Here is a 17,616-nt window from a genome sequence, read left to right on the forward strand (position 1 = left end):
GCGGCGCGCTCTATTTGTAGGTATGGCGGGGGGCGTGGCCAGCCGAGGGGGCGTGTCTCGCCTCGCCCTCGGGAATGGCGGCAGAAGTAAGGGGATCGTTGCAGCGAGTAGCGCTGTTTGTGGCAAGTCAAGAGATGCAGGTAAGTAAAGATGCGAGTTAAAAGCACAATATTCAAACACAGTAAATTTTAAAAATAGATAGCCCCTGCTCCCGGCTTTCCGCCTCAGGAGCCAATCATGAATGCGACGCCTGGCAGCGGCGCGCTCTATTTGTAGGTATGGCGGGGGGCGTGGCCAGCCGAGGGGGCGTGTCTCGCCTCGCCCTCGGGAATGGCGGCAGAAGTAAGGGGATCGTTGCAGCGAGTAGCGCTGTTTGTGGCAAGTCAAGAGATGCAGGTAAGTAAAGATGCGAGTTAAAAGCACAATATTCAAACACAGTAAATTTTAAAAATAGATAGCCCCTGCTTCCGGCTTTCCGCCTCAGGAGCCAATCATGAATGCGACGCCTGGCAGCGGCGCGCTCTATTTGTAGGTATGGCGGGGGGCGTGGCCAGCCGAGGGGGCGTGTCTCGCCTCGCCCTCGGGAATGGCGGCAGAAGTAAGGGGATCGTTGCAGCGAGTAGCGCTGTTTGTGGCAAGTCAAGAGATGCAGGTAAGTAAAGATGCGAGTTAAAAGCACAATATTCAAACACAGTAAATTTTAAAAATAGATAGCCCCTGCTCCCGGCTTTCCGCCTCAGGAGCCAATCATGAATGCGACGCCTGGCAGCGGCGCGCTCTATTTGTAGGTATGGCGGGGGGCGTGGCCAGCCGAGGGGGCGTGTCTCGCCTCGCCCTCGGGAATGGCGGCAGAAGTAAGGGGATCGTTGCAGCGAGTAGCGCTGTTTGTGGCAAGTCAAGAGATGCAGGTAAGTAAAGATGCGAGTTAAAAGCACAATATTCAAACACAGTAAATTTTAAAAATAGATAGCCCCTGCTCCCGGCTTTCCGCCTCAGGAGCCAATCATGAATGCGACGCCTGGCAGCGGCGCGCTCTATTTGTAGGTATGGCGGTGGGCGTGGCCAGCCGAGGGGGCGTGTCTCGCCTCGCCCTTGGGAATGGCGGCAGAAGTAAGGGGATCGTTGCAGCGAGTAGCGCTGTTTGTGGCAGGCCAAGAGATGCAGGTAAGTAAAGATGCGAGTTAAAAGCACAATATTCAAACACAGTAAATTTTAAAAATAGATAGCCCCTGCTCCCGGCTTTCCGCCTCAGGAGCCAATCATGAATGCGACGCCTGGCAGCGGCGCGCTCTATTTGTAGGTATGGCGGGGGGCGTGGCCAGCCGAGGGGGCGTGTCTCGCCTCGCCCTCGGGAATGGCGGCAGAAGTAAGGGGATCGTTGCAGCGAGTAGCGCTGTTTGTGGCAAGCCAAGAGATGCAGGTAAGTAAAGATGCGAGTTAAAAGCACAATATTCAAACACAGTAAATTTTAAAAATAGATAGCCCCTGCTCCCGGCTTTCCGCCTCAGGAGCCAATCATCTGCCCTGTGCCACTGCAGTGGCACAGGGCATCCTCTGTTAGGGAGAGCATCTGTGTGATACTGTAGTGGCACAGGGCATCCTCTGCTAAGGAGAGCATCTGTGTGACACTGCAGTGGCACAGGGCATCCTCTGTTAGGGAGAGCATCTGTGTTACACTGCAGTGGCACAGGGCATCCTCTGCTAAGGAGAGCATCTGTGTGACACTGCAGTGGCACAGGGCATCCTCTGTTAGGGAGAGCATCTGTGTTACACTGCAGTGGCACAGGGCATCCTCTGTTAAGGAGAGCAACTGTGTGACACTGCAGTGGCACAGGGCATCCTCTGTTAGGGAGAGCATCTGTGTTACACTGCAGTGGCACAGGGCATCCTCTGTTAAGGAGAGCATCTGTGTTACACTGCAGTGGCACAGGATATCCTCTGTTAAGGAGAGCATCTGTGTGACACTGCAGTGGCACAGGGCATCCTCTGTTAGGGAGAGCGTCTGTGTTACACTGCAGTGGCACAGGGCATCCTCTGTTAAGGAGAGCAACTGTGTGACACTGCAGTGGCACAGGGCATCCTCTGTTAGGGAGAGCATCTGTGTTACACTGCAGTGGCACAGGGCGTCCTCTGTTAGGGAGAGCCTCTGTGTTACACTGCAGTGATACAGGGTATCCTCGCTTACAGGATCATCTGTAGGACACTGCAGTGGAATAAGGCATCCTAAATTATAGAAAACATCTGGTTGACACTGCAGTGGCACAGGGCATCCTCACTTGGAGAAAGTATCTGTGTGACACTACAGTGGCACAGGGAATCCTCACTAACAGAATGCATCTGTGTGGCACTGCAGTGGCTCAAGACATCCTCACTTAGAAAAAGCATCTGTTTGACACTGCAGTGGGGCAATGTATCCTCAACTACAGAAAAAAATCTGGTTGACACAGCAGTGGTACAGGGAATCCTCACGCCATGGGTGCATCTGCTTGACACTGCTAGGGTACAGGGCATCCTCACTTACAGAAAGCATTTGGTTGACACTGCAGTGGTACAGGGCATCCTCATTTACAGAAAGCATCTGTGTGACACTGCAGTGGAACAGGGAATCCTCACGCCATGGTGCATCTGCTTGACACTGCAGTGGTACAGGGAATCCCTAGTTGAAAAGGCGCCTGTTTGATACTGCAGTGGTAAAGGACACCCTCACTTCTGTGTGACACAGCAGTGGTACAGGACACCCTCACCTACAGAAAGCATCTGTGTGACACTGCAGTGGCAAAGGGAATCCTCACTTAGACAGCGCATTCGTTTGCCACTGCAGTGGAACAGGGCATACTCACTTAGAGAGCATCTGTGTGAAACTGCGTTACACTGCAGTGGTACAGGGAATCCGCACTTAGAGAAAGAATCTGTGGATTACTGCAGTGGTACGAGATATCCTCCCTTATAGAAAGCATAAGTGGGACACTGCAGTGGTACAGGGCACCATCACTTAGACAGAGCATCAGTTTGACAAGCAGTGGTACAGGGCACCCTCACTTCCGTGGGACACTGCAGTGGAATAGGGCATCCTCTGTTAGGGAGAGCATCTGTGTGACACTGCAGTGGCACAGGGCAACCTCTGTTAGGGAGGGCATCTGTGTGACACTGCAGTGGCACAGGGCATCCTCTGTTAGGGAGAGCATCTGTGTTACATTGCAGTGGCACATGGCATACTCTGTCAGTGAGAGCATCCATGTTACACTGCAGCGGTACAGGGCATCCTCTCTTACAGAATCATCTGTAGGACACTGCAGTGGAATAAGGCATCCTAAATTATAGAAAACATCTGGTTGACACTGCAGTGGTACAGGGCATCCTCACTTGGAGAAAGTATCCGTGTGACACTGCAGTGGCACAGGGCATCCTCACTAACAGAATGCATCTGTGTGACACTGCAGTGGCACAGGGCATCCTCTGTTAGGGAGAGCATCTGTGTGATACTGCAGTGGCACAGGGCATCCTCTGCTAAGGAGAGCATCTGTGTGACACTGCAGAGGCACAGGGCATCCTCTGTTAGGGAGAGCATCTGTGTTACACTGCAGTGGCACAGGGCATTCTCTGTTAAGGAGAGCAACTGTGTGACACTGCAGTGGCACAGGGCATCCTCTGTTAGGGAGAGCATCTGTGTTACGCTGCAGTGGCACAGGGCATCCTCTGCTAAGGAGAGCATCTGTGTGACACTGCAGTGGCACAGGGCAGCCTCTGTTAGGGAGAGCATCTGTGTTACACTAGCATCTATGTTACACTGCAGTGGCACAGGGCATCCTTTGTTAGGGAGAGCATCTGTGTGACACTGCAGTGGCACAGGGCATCCTCTGCTAAGGAGAGCATCTGTGTGACACTGCAGTGGCACAGGGCATCCTCTGTTAGGGAGAGCATCTGTGTGATACTGTAGTGGCACAGGGCATCCTCTGCTAAGGAGAGCATCTGTGTGACACTGCAGTGGCACAGGGCATCCTCTGTTAGGGAGAGCATCTGTGTTACACTGCAGTGGCACAGGGCATCCTCTGTTAAGGAGAGCAACTGTGTGACCCTGCAGTGGCACAGGGCATCCTCTGTTAGGGAGAGCATCTGTTTTACACTGCAGTGGCACAGGGCATCCTCTGTTAAGGAGAGCAACTGTGTGACACTGCAGTGGCACAGGGCATCCTCTGTTAGGGAGAGCATCTGTGTTACACTGCAGTGGCACAGGGCATCCTCTGTTAAGGAGAGCAACTGTGTGACACTGCAGTGGCACAGGGCATCCTCTGTTAGGGAGAGCATCTGTGTTACACTGCAGTGGCACAGGGCATCCTCTGTTAAGGAGAGCATCTGTGTTACACTGCAGTGGCACAGGATATCCTCTGTTAAGGAGAGCATCTGTGTGACACTGCAGTGGCACAGGGCATCCTCTGTTAGGGAGAGCATCTGTGTTACATTGCAGTGGCACATGGCATACTCTGTCAGTGAGAGCATCCATGTTACACTGCAGCGGTACAGGGCATCCTCTCTTACAGAATCATCTGTAGGACACTGCAGTGGAATAAGGCATCCTAAATTATAGAAAACATCTGGTTGACACTGCAGTGGTACAGGGCATCCTCACTTGGAGAAAGTATCCGTGTGACACTGCAGTGGCACAGGGCATACTCTGCTAAGGAGAGCATCTGTGTGACACTGCAGTGGCACAGGGCATCCTCTGTTAAGGAGAGCAACTGTGTGACACTGCAGAGGCACAGGGCATCCTCTGTTAGGGAGAGCATCTGTGTTACACTGCAGTGGCACAGGGCGTCCTCTGTTAGGGAGAGCCTCTGTGTTACACTGCAGTGATACAGGGTATCCTCGCTTACAGAATCATCTGTAGGACACTGCAGTGGAATAAGGCATCCTAAATTATAGAAAACATCTGGTTGACACTGCAGTGGCACAGGGCATCCTCACTTATAGAAAGCATCTGTTTGGCACTGCAGTGGTACAATGTATCCTCAACTACAGAAAACATCTGGTTTACACTGCAGTGGTACAGGGAACCTCATATCATGGGTGCATCTGCTTGAAACTGCAGTGGTACAGGGCATCCTCAGTTACAAAAAGCCTCTGTTGGACACTGCAGTGGGACATGGCATCCTCGCCTACACAAAACATATGTTTGATGCTGCAGTTGTACGTGGCATTCTCACTTTAAGAAAGCCTCTACGTGGCACTGCAGTGGCAGAGGGCATCCTCACTTACAGAAAACATTTGTGTGGCACTGCAGTGGTATGGGTCATCCTTACTTATAGAAAGCATGTGCTTGACACTGCAATGTTACGTGGCATCCTCTCTTACTGAAAGATTCTGTGTGGCACTGCAGTGGCTCAAGACATCCTCACTTAGAAAAAGCATCTGTTTGACACTGCAGTGGAGCAATGTATCCTCAACTACAGGAAAAAATCTGTGTGACACTGCAGTGGCACAGGGCAATCTCACTTAGAAAAAGCATCTGTTTGACACTGCAGTGGTACAGGACACCCTCACCTACAGAAAGCGTCTGTGTGACACTGCAGTGGCAAAGGGAATCCTCACTTAGATAAAGGATCTGTGGATTAGCGCAGTGGTACAGGGCACCCTCACTTCTGTGTGACACTGCAGTGGTGCAGGGCACCCTCACTTCAGTGTGACAGTACAGTGGTACAGGGCACCCGCGGGTCTGTGTGACACTGCAGTGGTGCAGGGCATCCTTACATAGGCAGAACATCTGTTTGACAGTGCAGTGGTACAGGGCCCAGGCCCTTGTCTCTGTGTTCAGTGTGTATGGCCCCCTGTGACCCTCCTCCCTCAAACACCTCATCCCGTTTCCTGTAGTTTCTGCTGCCACTTGTGCCTCCTCCGAGCATTGCCCCTCTCTGCGCTCTGCTTATTTGCCACGGACCCTCCACCGCTGCCACCAGGCAGTGCACTCACAGGAATCGACGCCGCACGTTTTCACTGCTCTCTTCCTGTGAGTGTGTGCCTCTCTCCTCAGCCCAGTCCTGTGCCCACGGGAGGCACAGCTGGCCTAAGCCACCCCTTCTATAGCCCCTGTGGGTACGTACTCCCCGCTCTCCCATGCCCACAGAAGGCACATGCTGGCAGCCTGGCAGATCTATGGCAGGGTAGTCTGCCTGGGGAAATGGTGAGTGCATTTCCTGGGACCTTTGGTCTATTACAGATGTCAAAGTGCTCTAACTCGAGGCACCTCATGTGTGCTCACTTCCTCCTCTCCTCCCGCCCCCGGAAGTTCACAGGCTGGCCTCGCCAGGTTGTGCAATGAAGTCCCGTGGGGTTTGTTATCTTCACAGAGTGTCACCCGGTCACCATTCACCTATACCCAGGTGCATTTCTATAAACTGCAGAATATCTTGAAATGCCCCGCCCCAGTCAGTAGTCCTACAGAAGGAACTGCAGTCTGGCCTAGTTACGGCGCAGTCATCCTTTCTGAAGCCAGCTGCTGTGTGCATGGCACATTCTCCTCCCCCCACCCCATCACTTGCATTTCACCTGCACATTGCTTGTTGGAGAAATACCGTCCCCAGCACGCCTGCAGCTTGTGGTCAAGACCGCGCATAAACTCTAGTCACACAGTTCCGATATGCCCTCACGCATGCCCGCTTCACTTCACTGCTCCTCGGTGTGGGGGTGGCACCACCGCTGTGCAGTGTCGGGTCAGGACAGGTGCCCTTTCCCATGTGTAGCTTTCATATTTCACAGATCTGCCTAGTTCACCCACGCGAACCCCGCTGCATGGGTATGGCTGCTGGTGGGCACTGCCAGGTCAATAAACTCCTTCCTCTGGGCAGCATCCAGGATGCTCACATGAGCACCTTTGGCTCCTCTTAGCAATCTCCTGGTCCATGGCACAGCCCTGCCAGACTAAACCACAGTCCCTTAACGTGCACATCTTCCCTATTCACCCATAAGGGCCCCGTGCACCAACACATGCCCACTGCAAAACAAATGTCTTGTGTGTACCCAATGCCGGGCCTTTTTTCCATGGTAGATCGTACACTGCCCGTGCGTGGCCACCTCCTTCCGCCAGCGCACGCCTGCGCCTTCCGCCATGCAGGTGACTCGGTGGGTGGACACCCCGTGCAGCCTCTAATTGCCACCCCCCTCCCCCCACATGTTCGCTTGCAAGGGACAGGCCCTTCAGCTTGGCACTGCACCTATCATGTGACCCATCTTTGCCACTTGCCACACTCTCTCTACCAGGTCAATACCATCATGCTGACGGGGGGAGTCATTTAAAACCCAGATCCGCTACTGCTGTGCAGTACCCACGTGTCCCAGCTGCGCGCTTTTCATCTCCAGCAGAGAGTGCCTCTGCTGGTGCCAGTTTGTCTTACCCTATGCAGCCTCGGCCTGTGTGTGCATTCTCCCCCACGCGCCGTCTACCCGAGGCTGACTCTGATGGTGGGCAGTGCCAGCTCCCCCTACACTGTGCAGCTTCCATGTGGCCCAATAGCACCCCCCACGCGCCATCGCTGCTGATGGGCAATAACAACCCATCACGATCTTACACTCACTTCCACAAGCCCATGGTTGCCCTGTCCTCCCCCTCCCCCACACCACTATAGGGTGGCCTCCGACACTGCCCGTGGTCAGTGATTACCTACAACTAGTCCACCTTCTTCTGAAGGGATCACACACCTCACGCGCGCTCTTGCAGCGCCCACCCAAGGTCATCTTACCTTGTGCAGCTTCCACATGGCACCCAGCGCCTTGACCTCGTGGCTGGCATGCCGGCCCTCCTCCAGGCACTGGTAGCAGACGGGCAGCTTGCACTGCACGCAGTACATGCTGTGGTTCTCCAGCTCGTGCTCGGTGCAGGTGGAGATCTTGCGCGGGCTGAGGCGGCCCCCGAGGCGGCCGCCGGGACGGGCCCCCAGCGCGGCGGGCGGCAGCAGGCGGTGCTTGGCCAGCGGGCCCCGCGGCGGGTGGCACCGCAGGCGGCAGGGCTCGCAGTAGGCCACGTCGCACTGTTCGCACAGCACGGCCGCCTCGCGGGGGCTCTGCTCGCAGAGCTGGCATCGCGGGGGCCCCGCCGGCCCGGGGGCCCCGGCGCGGCTCTGCTGGTAGCGCTCGATCACCCCCTCCAGCACCCGGTTCTTGGTGAAGCCCCGCAGCCCCCGCTCGTCCAGGACGAGCGAGCGGTGGCACTGCGGGCAGGTGATGCACGAGTTGCGGGGCAGCGGGCCGGCGAGGGCCGGGCCCGGGGGGTGGCCCGGCACGGAGAGCGCTGCGGGCGGCGGGAAGACGCGCACCCCGCTGGGGGACTTCTGGCAGGGCGTGGTGGGCGCGCTGGCGAAGCCCCCGTAAGAGCCGTAGCCGCTGTCCGCCTCGCTGTACAGGCTCATCTTGTCCAGGTCCAGGTAGTCATAGTCGGCCGAGACGCCCGAGGCGCGGCGGCTGCTGCGGGGCGAGTCGGCGTCGGGCGTCTGCACCAGGATGTTGCGGGCGCAGGCCAGGCACAGGCTGTGCGAGCAGGGCAGCAGGATGGGTTCCCGGTAGAAGGAGCCGCACACCGGGCACTTGAGCTCTTCCTCCATCTCTTCCATGGGTGGCGGCTGAGCTTGCGGGGGCTGGGCGCGATGGGGCTGCGGCGGCGGCGGCTCCGCTCCCTCGGAGAGGCGGCGAGGGCTCTGCGGCTCCCCGTCCTCCGAGAGCGGCGCTCCGGCTGCGGGCGCTGCAGCTGCCGGCTCCGCCCCGCCGGCTCCGGATTGGCAGCGCGGGGATGGGGGCGGCGTGCGGAGCTCGGGGCAGGGCCTCCCCCAGCCCTGCCGCTGACCACAGCCCGAGGTGCTGAAGGCAGAGCTGGCCTGCCGGCTCATCGGCTATCGATCCGCGGTGACTGCTTCAGGCGGGGAGGTGAGCGCTCGGCATCCCAGGGGCTCTGCCGAGCAGATCCCGGTCTGACTCACTTGTATTGGAGAGAGGACCACTTCTCATTGGACGGGCAGGAAAAGAGCTGTGTAATGTGCTGATACCACACAAGGAAACTTAGCCTGGAGGGGGGTCTGTCTTCCTCCGCCCTCCTCACCCACTCTCTCTCTCTCGCTTACACGCGCACACACAGCCTGGCCTCCCTCTCTCTCTATCCACGCTGCCTCCCACCTTTCCACTTCCTATTCCCTCTTTATTAACTCTCGCTCGGTTCAATACACTCTCCTTCAAATCTCTCGTTTCTACCTTCAGTGTTCCCTTGTTTTTTCCCCTCAATATTTCTTTACCCCATTCCTTGGCTTTCTGTCTGTCTGTTCACGCAGCCAAAAAGTCTCACGGCCAGCTTCCCCCCTACATTTGATCTTTCCTTTGTCTTCCTGTTCATTCACCATATGGCCATTCACTCTTTGTTTTCTTTACACAGTATCTTCTTCTCTGTATTTCTCGTTTCCTCTTGCCCATGCATTTTCTGCCCCTTCTTTCTCTCTCTAACCCCACTCCCACCGCTCTCTTTCCTCTCTATACTCTGCCCTCCCTCTCACATCTTCTTGGGTCACACACAGTGGTCCATGTTCGGTACCCAGACTCCCTCACAATTCGACATCTTGTGATGTGGCCTCTTGGCGCATCGTGAATGTAGCGCCCTGAATATACCAGAACTCCCAGGGTGCACAGGAACGCGGTCTTGTGTAGTACCCGGCGTCTTTATCGCCTGATACACCTCTGGGACACAGAGTGAAATGCTTGGGTGATGGATGCAAATCTAATTAAAAACAATGTGACATCATTATATACGTGTTGGCGCTTATAGGGTGTGTAAAGGTGTGCGTGCGTTCGTGTTTCCTATGAACGCTGCTCAAGAACGTTTTTGGTCGGCGAGCCTTATCTAGTACACGGCTGTGTCATATTTAAGGGCCCATAGATCTTGTAGAGAAAGCTTCAGTGAACTCCCAGGGGTTAAAGCTTCTCCCAAAAGGAAAATGTTTACTTATGATTTATGTATGCATTTTTACAAAGCGCGGACATTACCCAAATGTGTTTGAGCGCTTTACAATAAAACAGGCTTCATTATAAAGTTACACTCAGCTGCAAGTTACGATTATTGCAAAAGCCACAAAGTAGCGGGTCGAAACATAGGGATATTTGCTCGTATTAAAAACATGCATTGCATACGGGTTACAGGGCAATGGTGGTGAAGGCAGTAGCGGCAAGGCTAGGTAAGGTTCAGTAGGACGCAGTCTTGGGACGGGTACATTATCCTGAGGGGTGTGGGTGGGGGAGAGCTAAGGGTACAGCTGCCGGGCAAAGTGTCTTTGTAGGAGAAGGGCTTTCAGCTCAGATTTGAAGATCTGCAGTGAAGAGGTGGCACGTAGTTTCGGGGGTACATTATTCTAGTCGCACGACCCGAGAAGGATTGTGCCCTGAATCGTTCCTTTGTGCAGGTCAGAGGCTCCACCAGCAAAGCTCCTGCATTCCTTGATTGTCTGGTGCCTCCCAAAAGCTTCAGGTTGGGCCCTAGGTAGCCAGGAGTTGCTATTTGCAAGGCTATGTGGGTGATGCAGGCAGTCTTAGATATGATCCTGACTTCTATGGGGAGCCAGCATAGAGTGACAAGTATTGATGAAATATGCTCATTTCCTTTTCCCCATAGACGAAGCAAGCTGCTAAATGTAAAACCGTTTTCAGAGTGATGAGGTGGGTCTTGGGGAGACTGCCATAAGATGGTTGCAATAATCTATTCAGGAGATAACTAGTGATTGAGAAAGAGATTTTATGTCTTGCTCAGGAAAGTGTCCGTCACTGTGGCCGGGTAGGACAACGTCTTTGAACTTTAGAAAATGAGGGACCCGGTCACTGTTTAGTTCTGCGGCTTTTTTTATTTAGAGCAGAAACTCACCCTAAGGTAATTAATCCTTGGGTGATATATTAACTTTTTTTGAGGAATACAATTTACATCACTTTTTTTTTTTTTACATATTTTTGAAAGCAGTCTGAGGTTTGTTCGTTGCCGTACAAAAAAACATAAATTTACACATTTACTATGAACACTTTTTACAATACATACACAATTGAATTACATTTATCTGTTAAACAAAACATTTACCATAAAACAACATTTTTATCAAGCTCTAAGGTTGTACCCTACCAACTAATTGTACTATCAGGCCTACGTAATCCTGATTTCATCTGATTTAATTATGAAAGTTGGACAGCACCCTTCAAAAGTTACACATTTTTTGCAAAAAACAGTTATTAAAAACATACAAATGAACAGAATTATTAGTTTTCCCAAATATTCAGAAAGACACACAAAAGTAATAACTTGGATTTTCTTTCTTTTATTCAATTTTTATTCTTTATTTTCTTTTTTTTGATAGTTGCGGATAGCCGACACGTTTCGTCCGTTGCCGGACTTCTTCAGGGCTTAAAACAAATTCTCTGGAATCAAGTTTCACATCCGTCTTAGTAAGATTTTCATAAGGTTTCTTTCATTACTTGGAAATTTATAAGTAAGATCACAGATTCCGATCACAGTCGCTGTCAACAAAGAAGAAAAAGTCGGCCCACAAAACAGTTAAAGGGCTGGAACAAGCAGGAACGTAAAGTTGTGGTCTTCTGGTTCGAAACAGAAGACCACAACTTTACGTTCCTGCTTGTTGACGGTTTTAAACGGGTGAATCTAATTGTTTATTCGTGTCTGCAAGGGTTTTTTTTGGATGGCTGTTACTTACTTGAAAATTTCCGTGTGCTGGCGGGACGCCGAACTATCATTTAAGGGAGGGCGTCGCCTTTTCTTTTTATCTGGTTTGCCGCATGCACTGTGGGATTTAAAAACGATCGAACTAAAGAACTTATTTACCGCGAAGAGATAGAAAATATTATTCCCCGCTTCGCAGACACGAATAAACAATTAGATTCACCAGTTTAAAACCGTTCTGGTTTAATGTTACAGAACCCGGTGAGCCACTTCGCACAGAGTTGTAAAATCGTAGAACAGATGACATGTAGCAACAGAAATAAAAAAAAACGTTACATTGTGGGCGATCTCTCTTTCATAAAAAACGCTGTGATACAATGTCCCCTATACAGAAAACAGATACAATTTCTGTGTTCTACTTTACAGAACAAAGCAAAACGCCAGTCAAGAGTCTGAATGTACTAGAACAGACTTGTACATACTACGCAGGAAGGCAAAAAAACAATTTGCGAACAACCCCCTTCCAGTGATGTAATATTTGAAGGCCCTACACTAAAGTATGTCCCCCCCCTATTTTTACACAGGTACCCAACTATAAGCCCTGAAGAAAAGCCCGCTAAATGAGACACGGGCTTGGAAACGCGTCGGCTTTGGCACATTCGTCTTAAATACGAATGCACTCTCCGCAAAGGCCTTAGAAAGTTATTTTGAATGCAATGGAATAAAGAATGTATACTAAGTTTATGCCTTTGCGATACTAGGCTTAAATCAGATGAAATCAGGTTTACGTAGGACTGGTAGTACAATTAGTTGGTAGGGCATGACCTTAGAGCTTGATAAAAATGTTGTTTTATGGTAAATGTTTTGTTTAACAGATAAATGTAATTCAATTGTGTATGTATTGTAAAAAGTGTTCATAGTAAATGTGTAAATTTATGTTTTTTTGTACGGCAACGAACAAACCTCAGACTGCTTTCAAAAATCTAAAAAAAAAAAAAGTGATGTAAAATGTATTCTTAAAAAAAAAGTGCATATATCACCCAAGGATGGGCTATGTCATTGTGGATTTATTTATTTATTTAACGATTTGTAGAGCGCCTGGTGACCTGGAGGCATCCCCGCGCTATAAAAACTTGTAGTGACCAAGGGAGGAAGAGGTACTAATTGGGGAAAAGAAGAGTTTTCAGTTTTTTACGGAAGAGGAGGTGGCAGGGTTCCAGCCGCAGGCAGCGGGGGAGCGAGTTCCATCCTGAGGACGCTTTTACTGCGAAGCGTCGACCGCCGGTGCGCACCTTCCTGAATCTAGGGACATTGGCCAAGCGCTCGTTATCTGAGCGCAAGAGTCTGGGGGCCTTGTATGGGGTGACCATGTCTCTCAAGATAGAAGGGCCTAGACCGTTGAGGAGTTTGTGGGCGGTGCACAGAGCCTTAAATTCTATCCTCTGACGCACTGGAAGCCAGTGTAGGGCCTTGAGCGCTGGTCTGGCAGAGGCTCTGGAGGGGAGACTCATAAGGAGCCGGGCAGCCGCATTTTGGGTGCGCTGAAGTTTTGCCAGGGTATATTCGGGGGCTCCTAGATAGACAGCGTTGCTATAGTCTAGCCGAGCAAGGATCAGACCTTGAACCAAGAGTTTCCTTGATAGGGGAGGGAGTAGCGGGAGGATCTTGCGGATGGAACGCATGAGTCCGAAGCAGGTTCCTGCTGTTTTGGCTGCCTGGGTCTTCATGGACAGCTCAGGTTCCAGCCAAACTCCTAAAGTCTTGATTTCTTTTTTCGGGGTGGGCACCTCGCCGAAAACGTCGGGCCAGACCGATGGGGGGATAGTAGTCCATTTCTTGCCCATGAGCATGACTTCGGTTTTCGATCCGTTGAGCTTAAGTGATGACTCGCACATCCAGTGGTGGATTTCCTGGAGGCAGTTCAACAGATTGTCTGGGTGGTTGTCAAGATGTGAGAGTGAGACGACCAATTGCGTGTCGTCCGCGTAGCTCACTATCTTGATCCCGAATGGGGCGACGACATCCTCCAGAGGGGCCATGTACGCGTTAAACAAAGTGGGGCTTAGCGAAGACCCTTGGGGGACTCCGCTAGAGAGAGGGAGAGGGGCTGAGTGGGAGTTGCCGTCCCATACCTGGAACGAGCGGCCTGATAGAAAAGATTCTATCCATGCGAGCGCAGTGCCTGCGAGTCCTGCCCCGGCCAACCGGTGGAGTAAGACACGGTGGTTCACCGTGTCAAAGGCTGCACTGAGGTCCAGGAGGATCACTGCCACTGACCCTCCTGAATCCAAAATGCACCTTGCCTCCTCGATGACAGCGAGGAGGGCGGTGTCCGTGCCGTGGCCGGGACGGAACCCAGTTTGGGACCGACGCAGAAGGTTGTTGGATTCGAGGAACTGGGACAGTTGTACATTGACCAGTTTCTCGGCCATTTTGCTAATGCTTGGGAGAAGCGAGATCGGCCTGTAGTTAGCCAGATCGGTGGGGTCCAGTTGAGGTTTCTTAAGAAGAGCTTTGACAACAGCACTCTTCCAACTCGGAGGGACAGAGCCTTGGGACAGCGAGATGTTGATCAGCTCCGTGATGGAGGGCACGATGGCAGGGGCCACTGTTTTCAGGAATCTGATGGGAGCGGGGTCAAGGGGGGAGCCACTTTTCATCTTGGCCAGAGTCGTTCCTACTTCGTCCAGAGATACTGCCCTAAATGCGGTCAACTGTGGGTGTGGGATGTTTCCTGTATGGTTAATAGGTGCATCAGTGTCCGTGTTGATAGATAGACTGGGAGGTGGGAGGGAGGCTAGGATACGGGAGATTTTGGAGTCAAAGTAGGTTGCCAGTTCATCACTTCTGTCCGGAGGGGACATGTTGGAAGAGGGGGGCGCTGGTATTTTCAGAAGCTCTTTGGCGATGAGGTAGGATTCTCTCGCGGAATTGGTGGAATTTTTTATTCTGGCGTCGTAATAAGAGGCTTTAGCGAGCTTCAAGGTGGATTTATAAGTTTTCACCGATCTACGGTAGGCGTCCTTGCTGGCATGAAGCCAGTCCTTTCTCCACAGGTGCTCCGCTTTTTTGCATTCTTTGCGGAGAGTTCTGAGTTCCGGGCTGAACCATGGGGCTGATCCTATTTTCCCGTTTTTATCCTCACGGGTTTTTATGGGGAGGATAGAATCGAGGGAGGTGGAGATCCACTCCCTGAACTTTCTGTCCGCTGTGACCGGGTCCTCCGGTGGACTAGGTGGATTAGACCTTAAGGTAGAGCTGTGTGTCAGATATTTTCTGCATACTGATGGTGAAGGATCCCAGCCTTCCTTAGTATGACTCCCAGAAATTCGATGTAGAGATTGAACAGCACAAGGGCAAGGATAGAACTCAGTGGTACTTCTTGATCAATGGCCTTTGCTGAAGATTGACGGTCGTCAATTTTAATCATCTGTGATCTGCCCATGAGGAAGGATTCTAACCATATTAGGACCACACCGTCAATGCACATCTGATTTTTAGTGTGTCTAGAAGTCTACAGTGATTTACTGTATCAAAAGCTACCGGCAGATTTAGGAGAATAATGAAGCAGAAGTTGCCCAAGTCAAGGACTCGAAGAGCTTCGTAGACAATCTGAAGCAAGGCTTTTTTGGTGTTGCATCCTTGATTGATGTCGATCAGAATTTGTCCAGAAAGTTACAGTCTAGGATGTGTTGGGTGAATTGTTCAATTACACATCTTTCAATGATTTTTGTGAGGAAAGGTAGGTTGGTGAGAGTGCAAAAGTTATTGAGGTTATTCGCATCTGAGGGTTTTATTTTGAGAAGTGGGGTGACTTGACCAGTTTTGAGAGAATCAGAAAATATCCTTGGCTGAGAGACAGCTTTACTCGTTTTGCCAATAAAGGAGCATATGTGTGTATAAGTCTTTGGAAATATTACTCTGTATAGGGCCCACAAAGTGATGAGAAGGTTTTGTTTCTTGATGTTTTTAAGAAGGAAGTTCTCCACAATAATGTCAACGGTTTCCCAGGTGTTCTTTGGCTATGCAAACTATGGTGATGGTAGGTCTTCTTGACAGAGGAGCGATTTCACTTTGACAGAAAAACATTGTACAAACTCCTCTGCTTCTTGGAGGGGTCATCTTGTTTGATGATAGAGGGCAAGAGGGGCTGGTGGCTGTTTTGATCAAAGCAAAGAGTTGTTCTGGTCAATTCTTGGATTAGTCAAGAAGGGATCTGATGCTTTCGGTAAAGTGAGCTTGCATTGTGGAGGCCTGCCAGATTAGTGGAAGAAAGAGTCTGTTTTCAGTACTTATATATATACATCTCAAGGTTTTTCTTTGCTTTTACAAGGCCTTATTGAACCAAGGAGCAGAAGGTGGTTTTTTCTTTTTGCTTTGGAGTTGGGCTTCTTCATGAAGCAAAATAGAGAGACTGTTGAAGCAATGGGCTTTAGAGACAGTGACATCAGTGTCAGGATTAATAGGGGAAGTACCTTTATTGTAGATTTGCTGAGTGTACTGATGTTGATGTTCTTCATGTAGCAAAACCAGGAGGTCGCTCTTTTTGGTTAGCCTCTTGTCTTGACGTGAGAGAGTTGTAACAAGAAAGGAATACAAAAGTGGTCAGACCAGTCTACTAGAATGGGTTCATCGTCTGACAGAAAGTCTTCTTTGAAATTTGTTTTAGACTGAGTATGGAGCCTTTGTTGTGTGTTGGGTTAAGGGTTTGTTGTATCAGATCGTTTGTAAAAAGAAAAGTAATGTAATGTAATGTAATGTAACGGGACACTTCTATAGCGCACTATCACTCCAAGGAACATCTTGGCGCTTAGGACCAGAGTAGATGACACACTGATCCGCAACTGCACTTATCCGTGGGAACCAACACTCATATCAGCGCTTTACTCGCTGTGTCCGTGAGACTGTATATCCAGGTCTTAAGAAATTTCCTGAAACGTGTTTCAGTGGAAATTTGGCGTAGGTGAGAAGGAAGTTTGTTCCAGGCCCTGGAACCAATCACTGCCAGGGATTTCCCTCCCTTGGTAGCGAGCTTGAATTTGGGGATAGTAAGCAGGTTTGCAGTAGAGGATCTGAGGTTTCGCGATGGACAATAACGGATGAAGCCTTTCAAAAGATATTTAGGGCCTTGAGAATGAAAGGCCCTGAAGGTGATGACTAATATTTTAAACAAAATGCACTTATGAATGGGTAGCCAATGGAGAGCATCAAGTGCTGCAGAGGCAGAGGACGTCCTGGGCCATCTGAGCACAAGCGGGCGGCAGCATGCTGGACCATCTGCAGCCTGTGCAGGACCGCTTTATTCGATCCTGCATACAGGCTGTTACAACAGTCCAGTTTTGATGTTATTAATGCCACCACCACCGTTTGCCTTGCTGCCAGAGGAAGAAGATCAAAACAATTTCTCAGGCCCTTTATGATGTTGAAGCAGGTGCCTGCCACAGCCAACGCTTTTTGCTTAAAGGATAGGGTGTCATCGAACTTGATCCCCAGATTGTGGGCAGCACTAATTGTGTTAGGGGGCGTTTCCGCATCCTTAGGCCACCATTGTTAGGGGACAAACAGATTTTGATGTCCAAATGCCAGGATTTCTGTTTTACCTGAATTACATTTCAGGTGATTATTTCTCATCCATTCAAAGGTGGCTGAGAGACAATTTTTAAGGTTTTGTTCCGCGTTCAACGTGTCATTGTCAAGGACCAGGATTAGCTGCGTATCGTCCGCGTACGAAATAGTACTGATCTTAAAGGACGAGATTAATTTGATCAGGGGGACCATGTAAAGATTGAAAAGCATTGGGCTCAGACTGGAGCCCTGCGGCACCCCTGTCGTCAGAGCTTTTTCACCTGAGCAGAACTGTCCTAAGGTGGTCACTTGACGTCAATGTGTCAGAAAGTTCTTGAGCCACTCCAATACGGTTATGCTATCTCAGATGT

The 17,616-nt window shown here is 50.9% G+C and overlaps 1 protein-coding gene across 6 annotated transcripts in view; it reads right to left on the reverse strand.

The window, feature by feature from the left end:
* Positions 1-8,930, reverse strand: part of TRIM9 (tripartite motif containing 9) — a 457,236-nt gene extending 448,306 nt beyond the window's left edge. For 5 of the 6 annotated variants that reach the window (XM_086937319.1, XM_086937316.1, XM_086937318.1 and 2 more), the window contains exon 1: positions 7,731-8,679. In XM_086937319.1, the coding sequence (XP_086793445.1) occupies positions 7,731-8,597 (867 nt within the window). In that variant the 5' untranslated portion in view covers positions 8,598-8,679. Of the gene's footprint in view, positions 1-7,730 lie in introns of all 6 variants that reach the window. The other variant, XM_086937313.1, reaches the window with a different exon arrangement.
* Between the last annotated feature and the right edge of the window lie 8,686 nt (positions 8,931-17,616).

The sequence above is a fragment of the Lissotriton vulgaris genome, chromosome 9 (genome assembly GCF_964263255.1).
Source record: "Lissotriton vulgaris chromosome 9, aLisVul1.2, whole genome shotgun sequence".
Taxonomy (NCBI): domain Eukaryota; kingdom Metazoa; phylum Chordata; class Amphibia; order Caudata; family Salamandridae; genus Lissotriton; species Lissotriton vulgaris.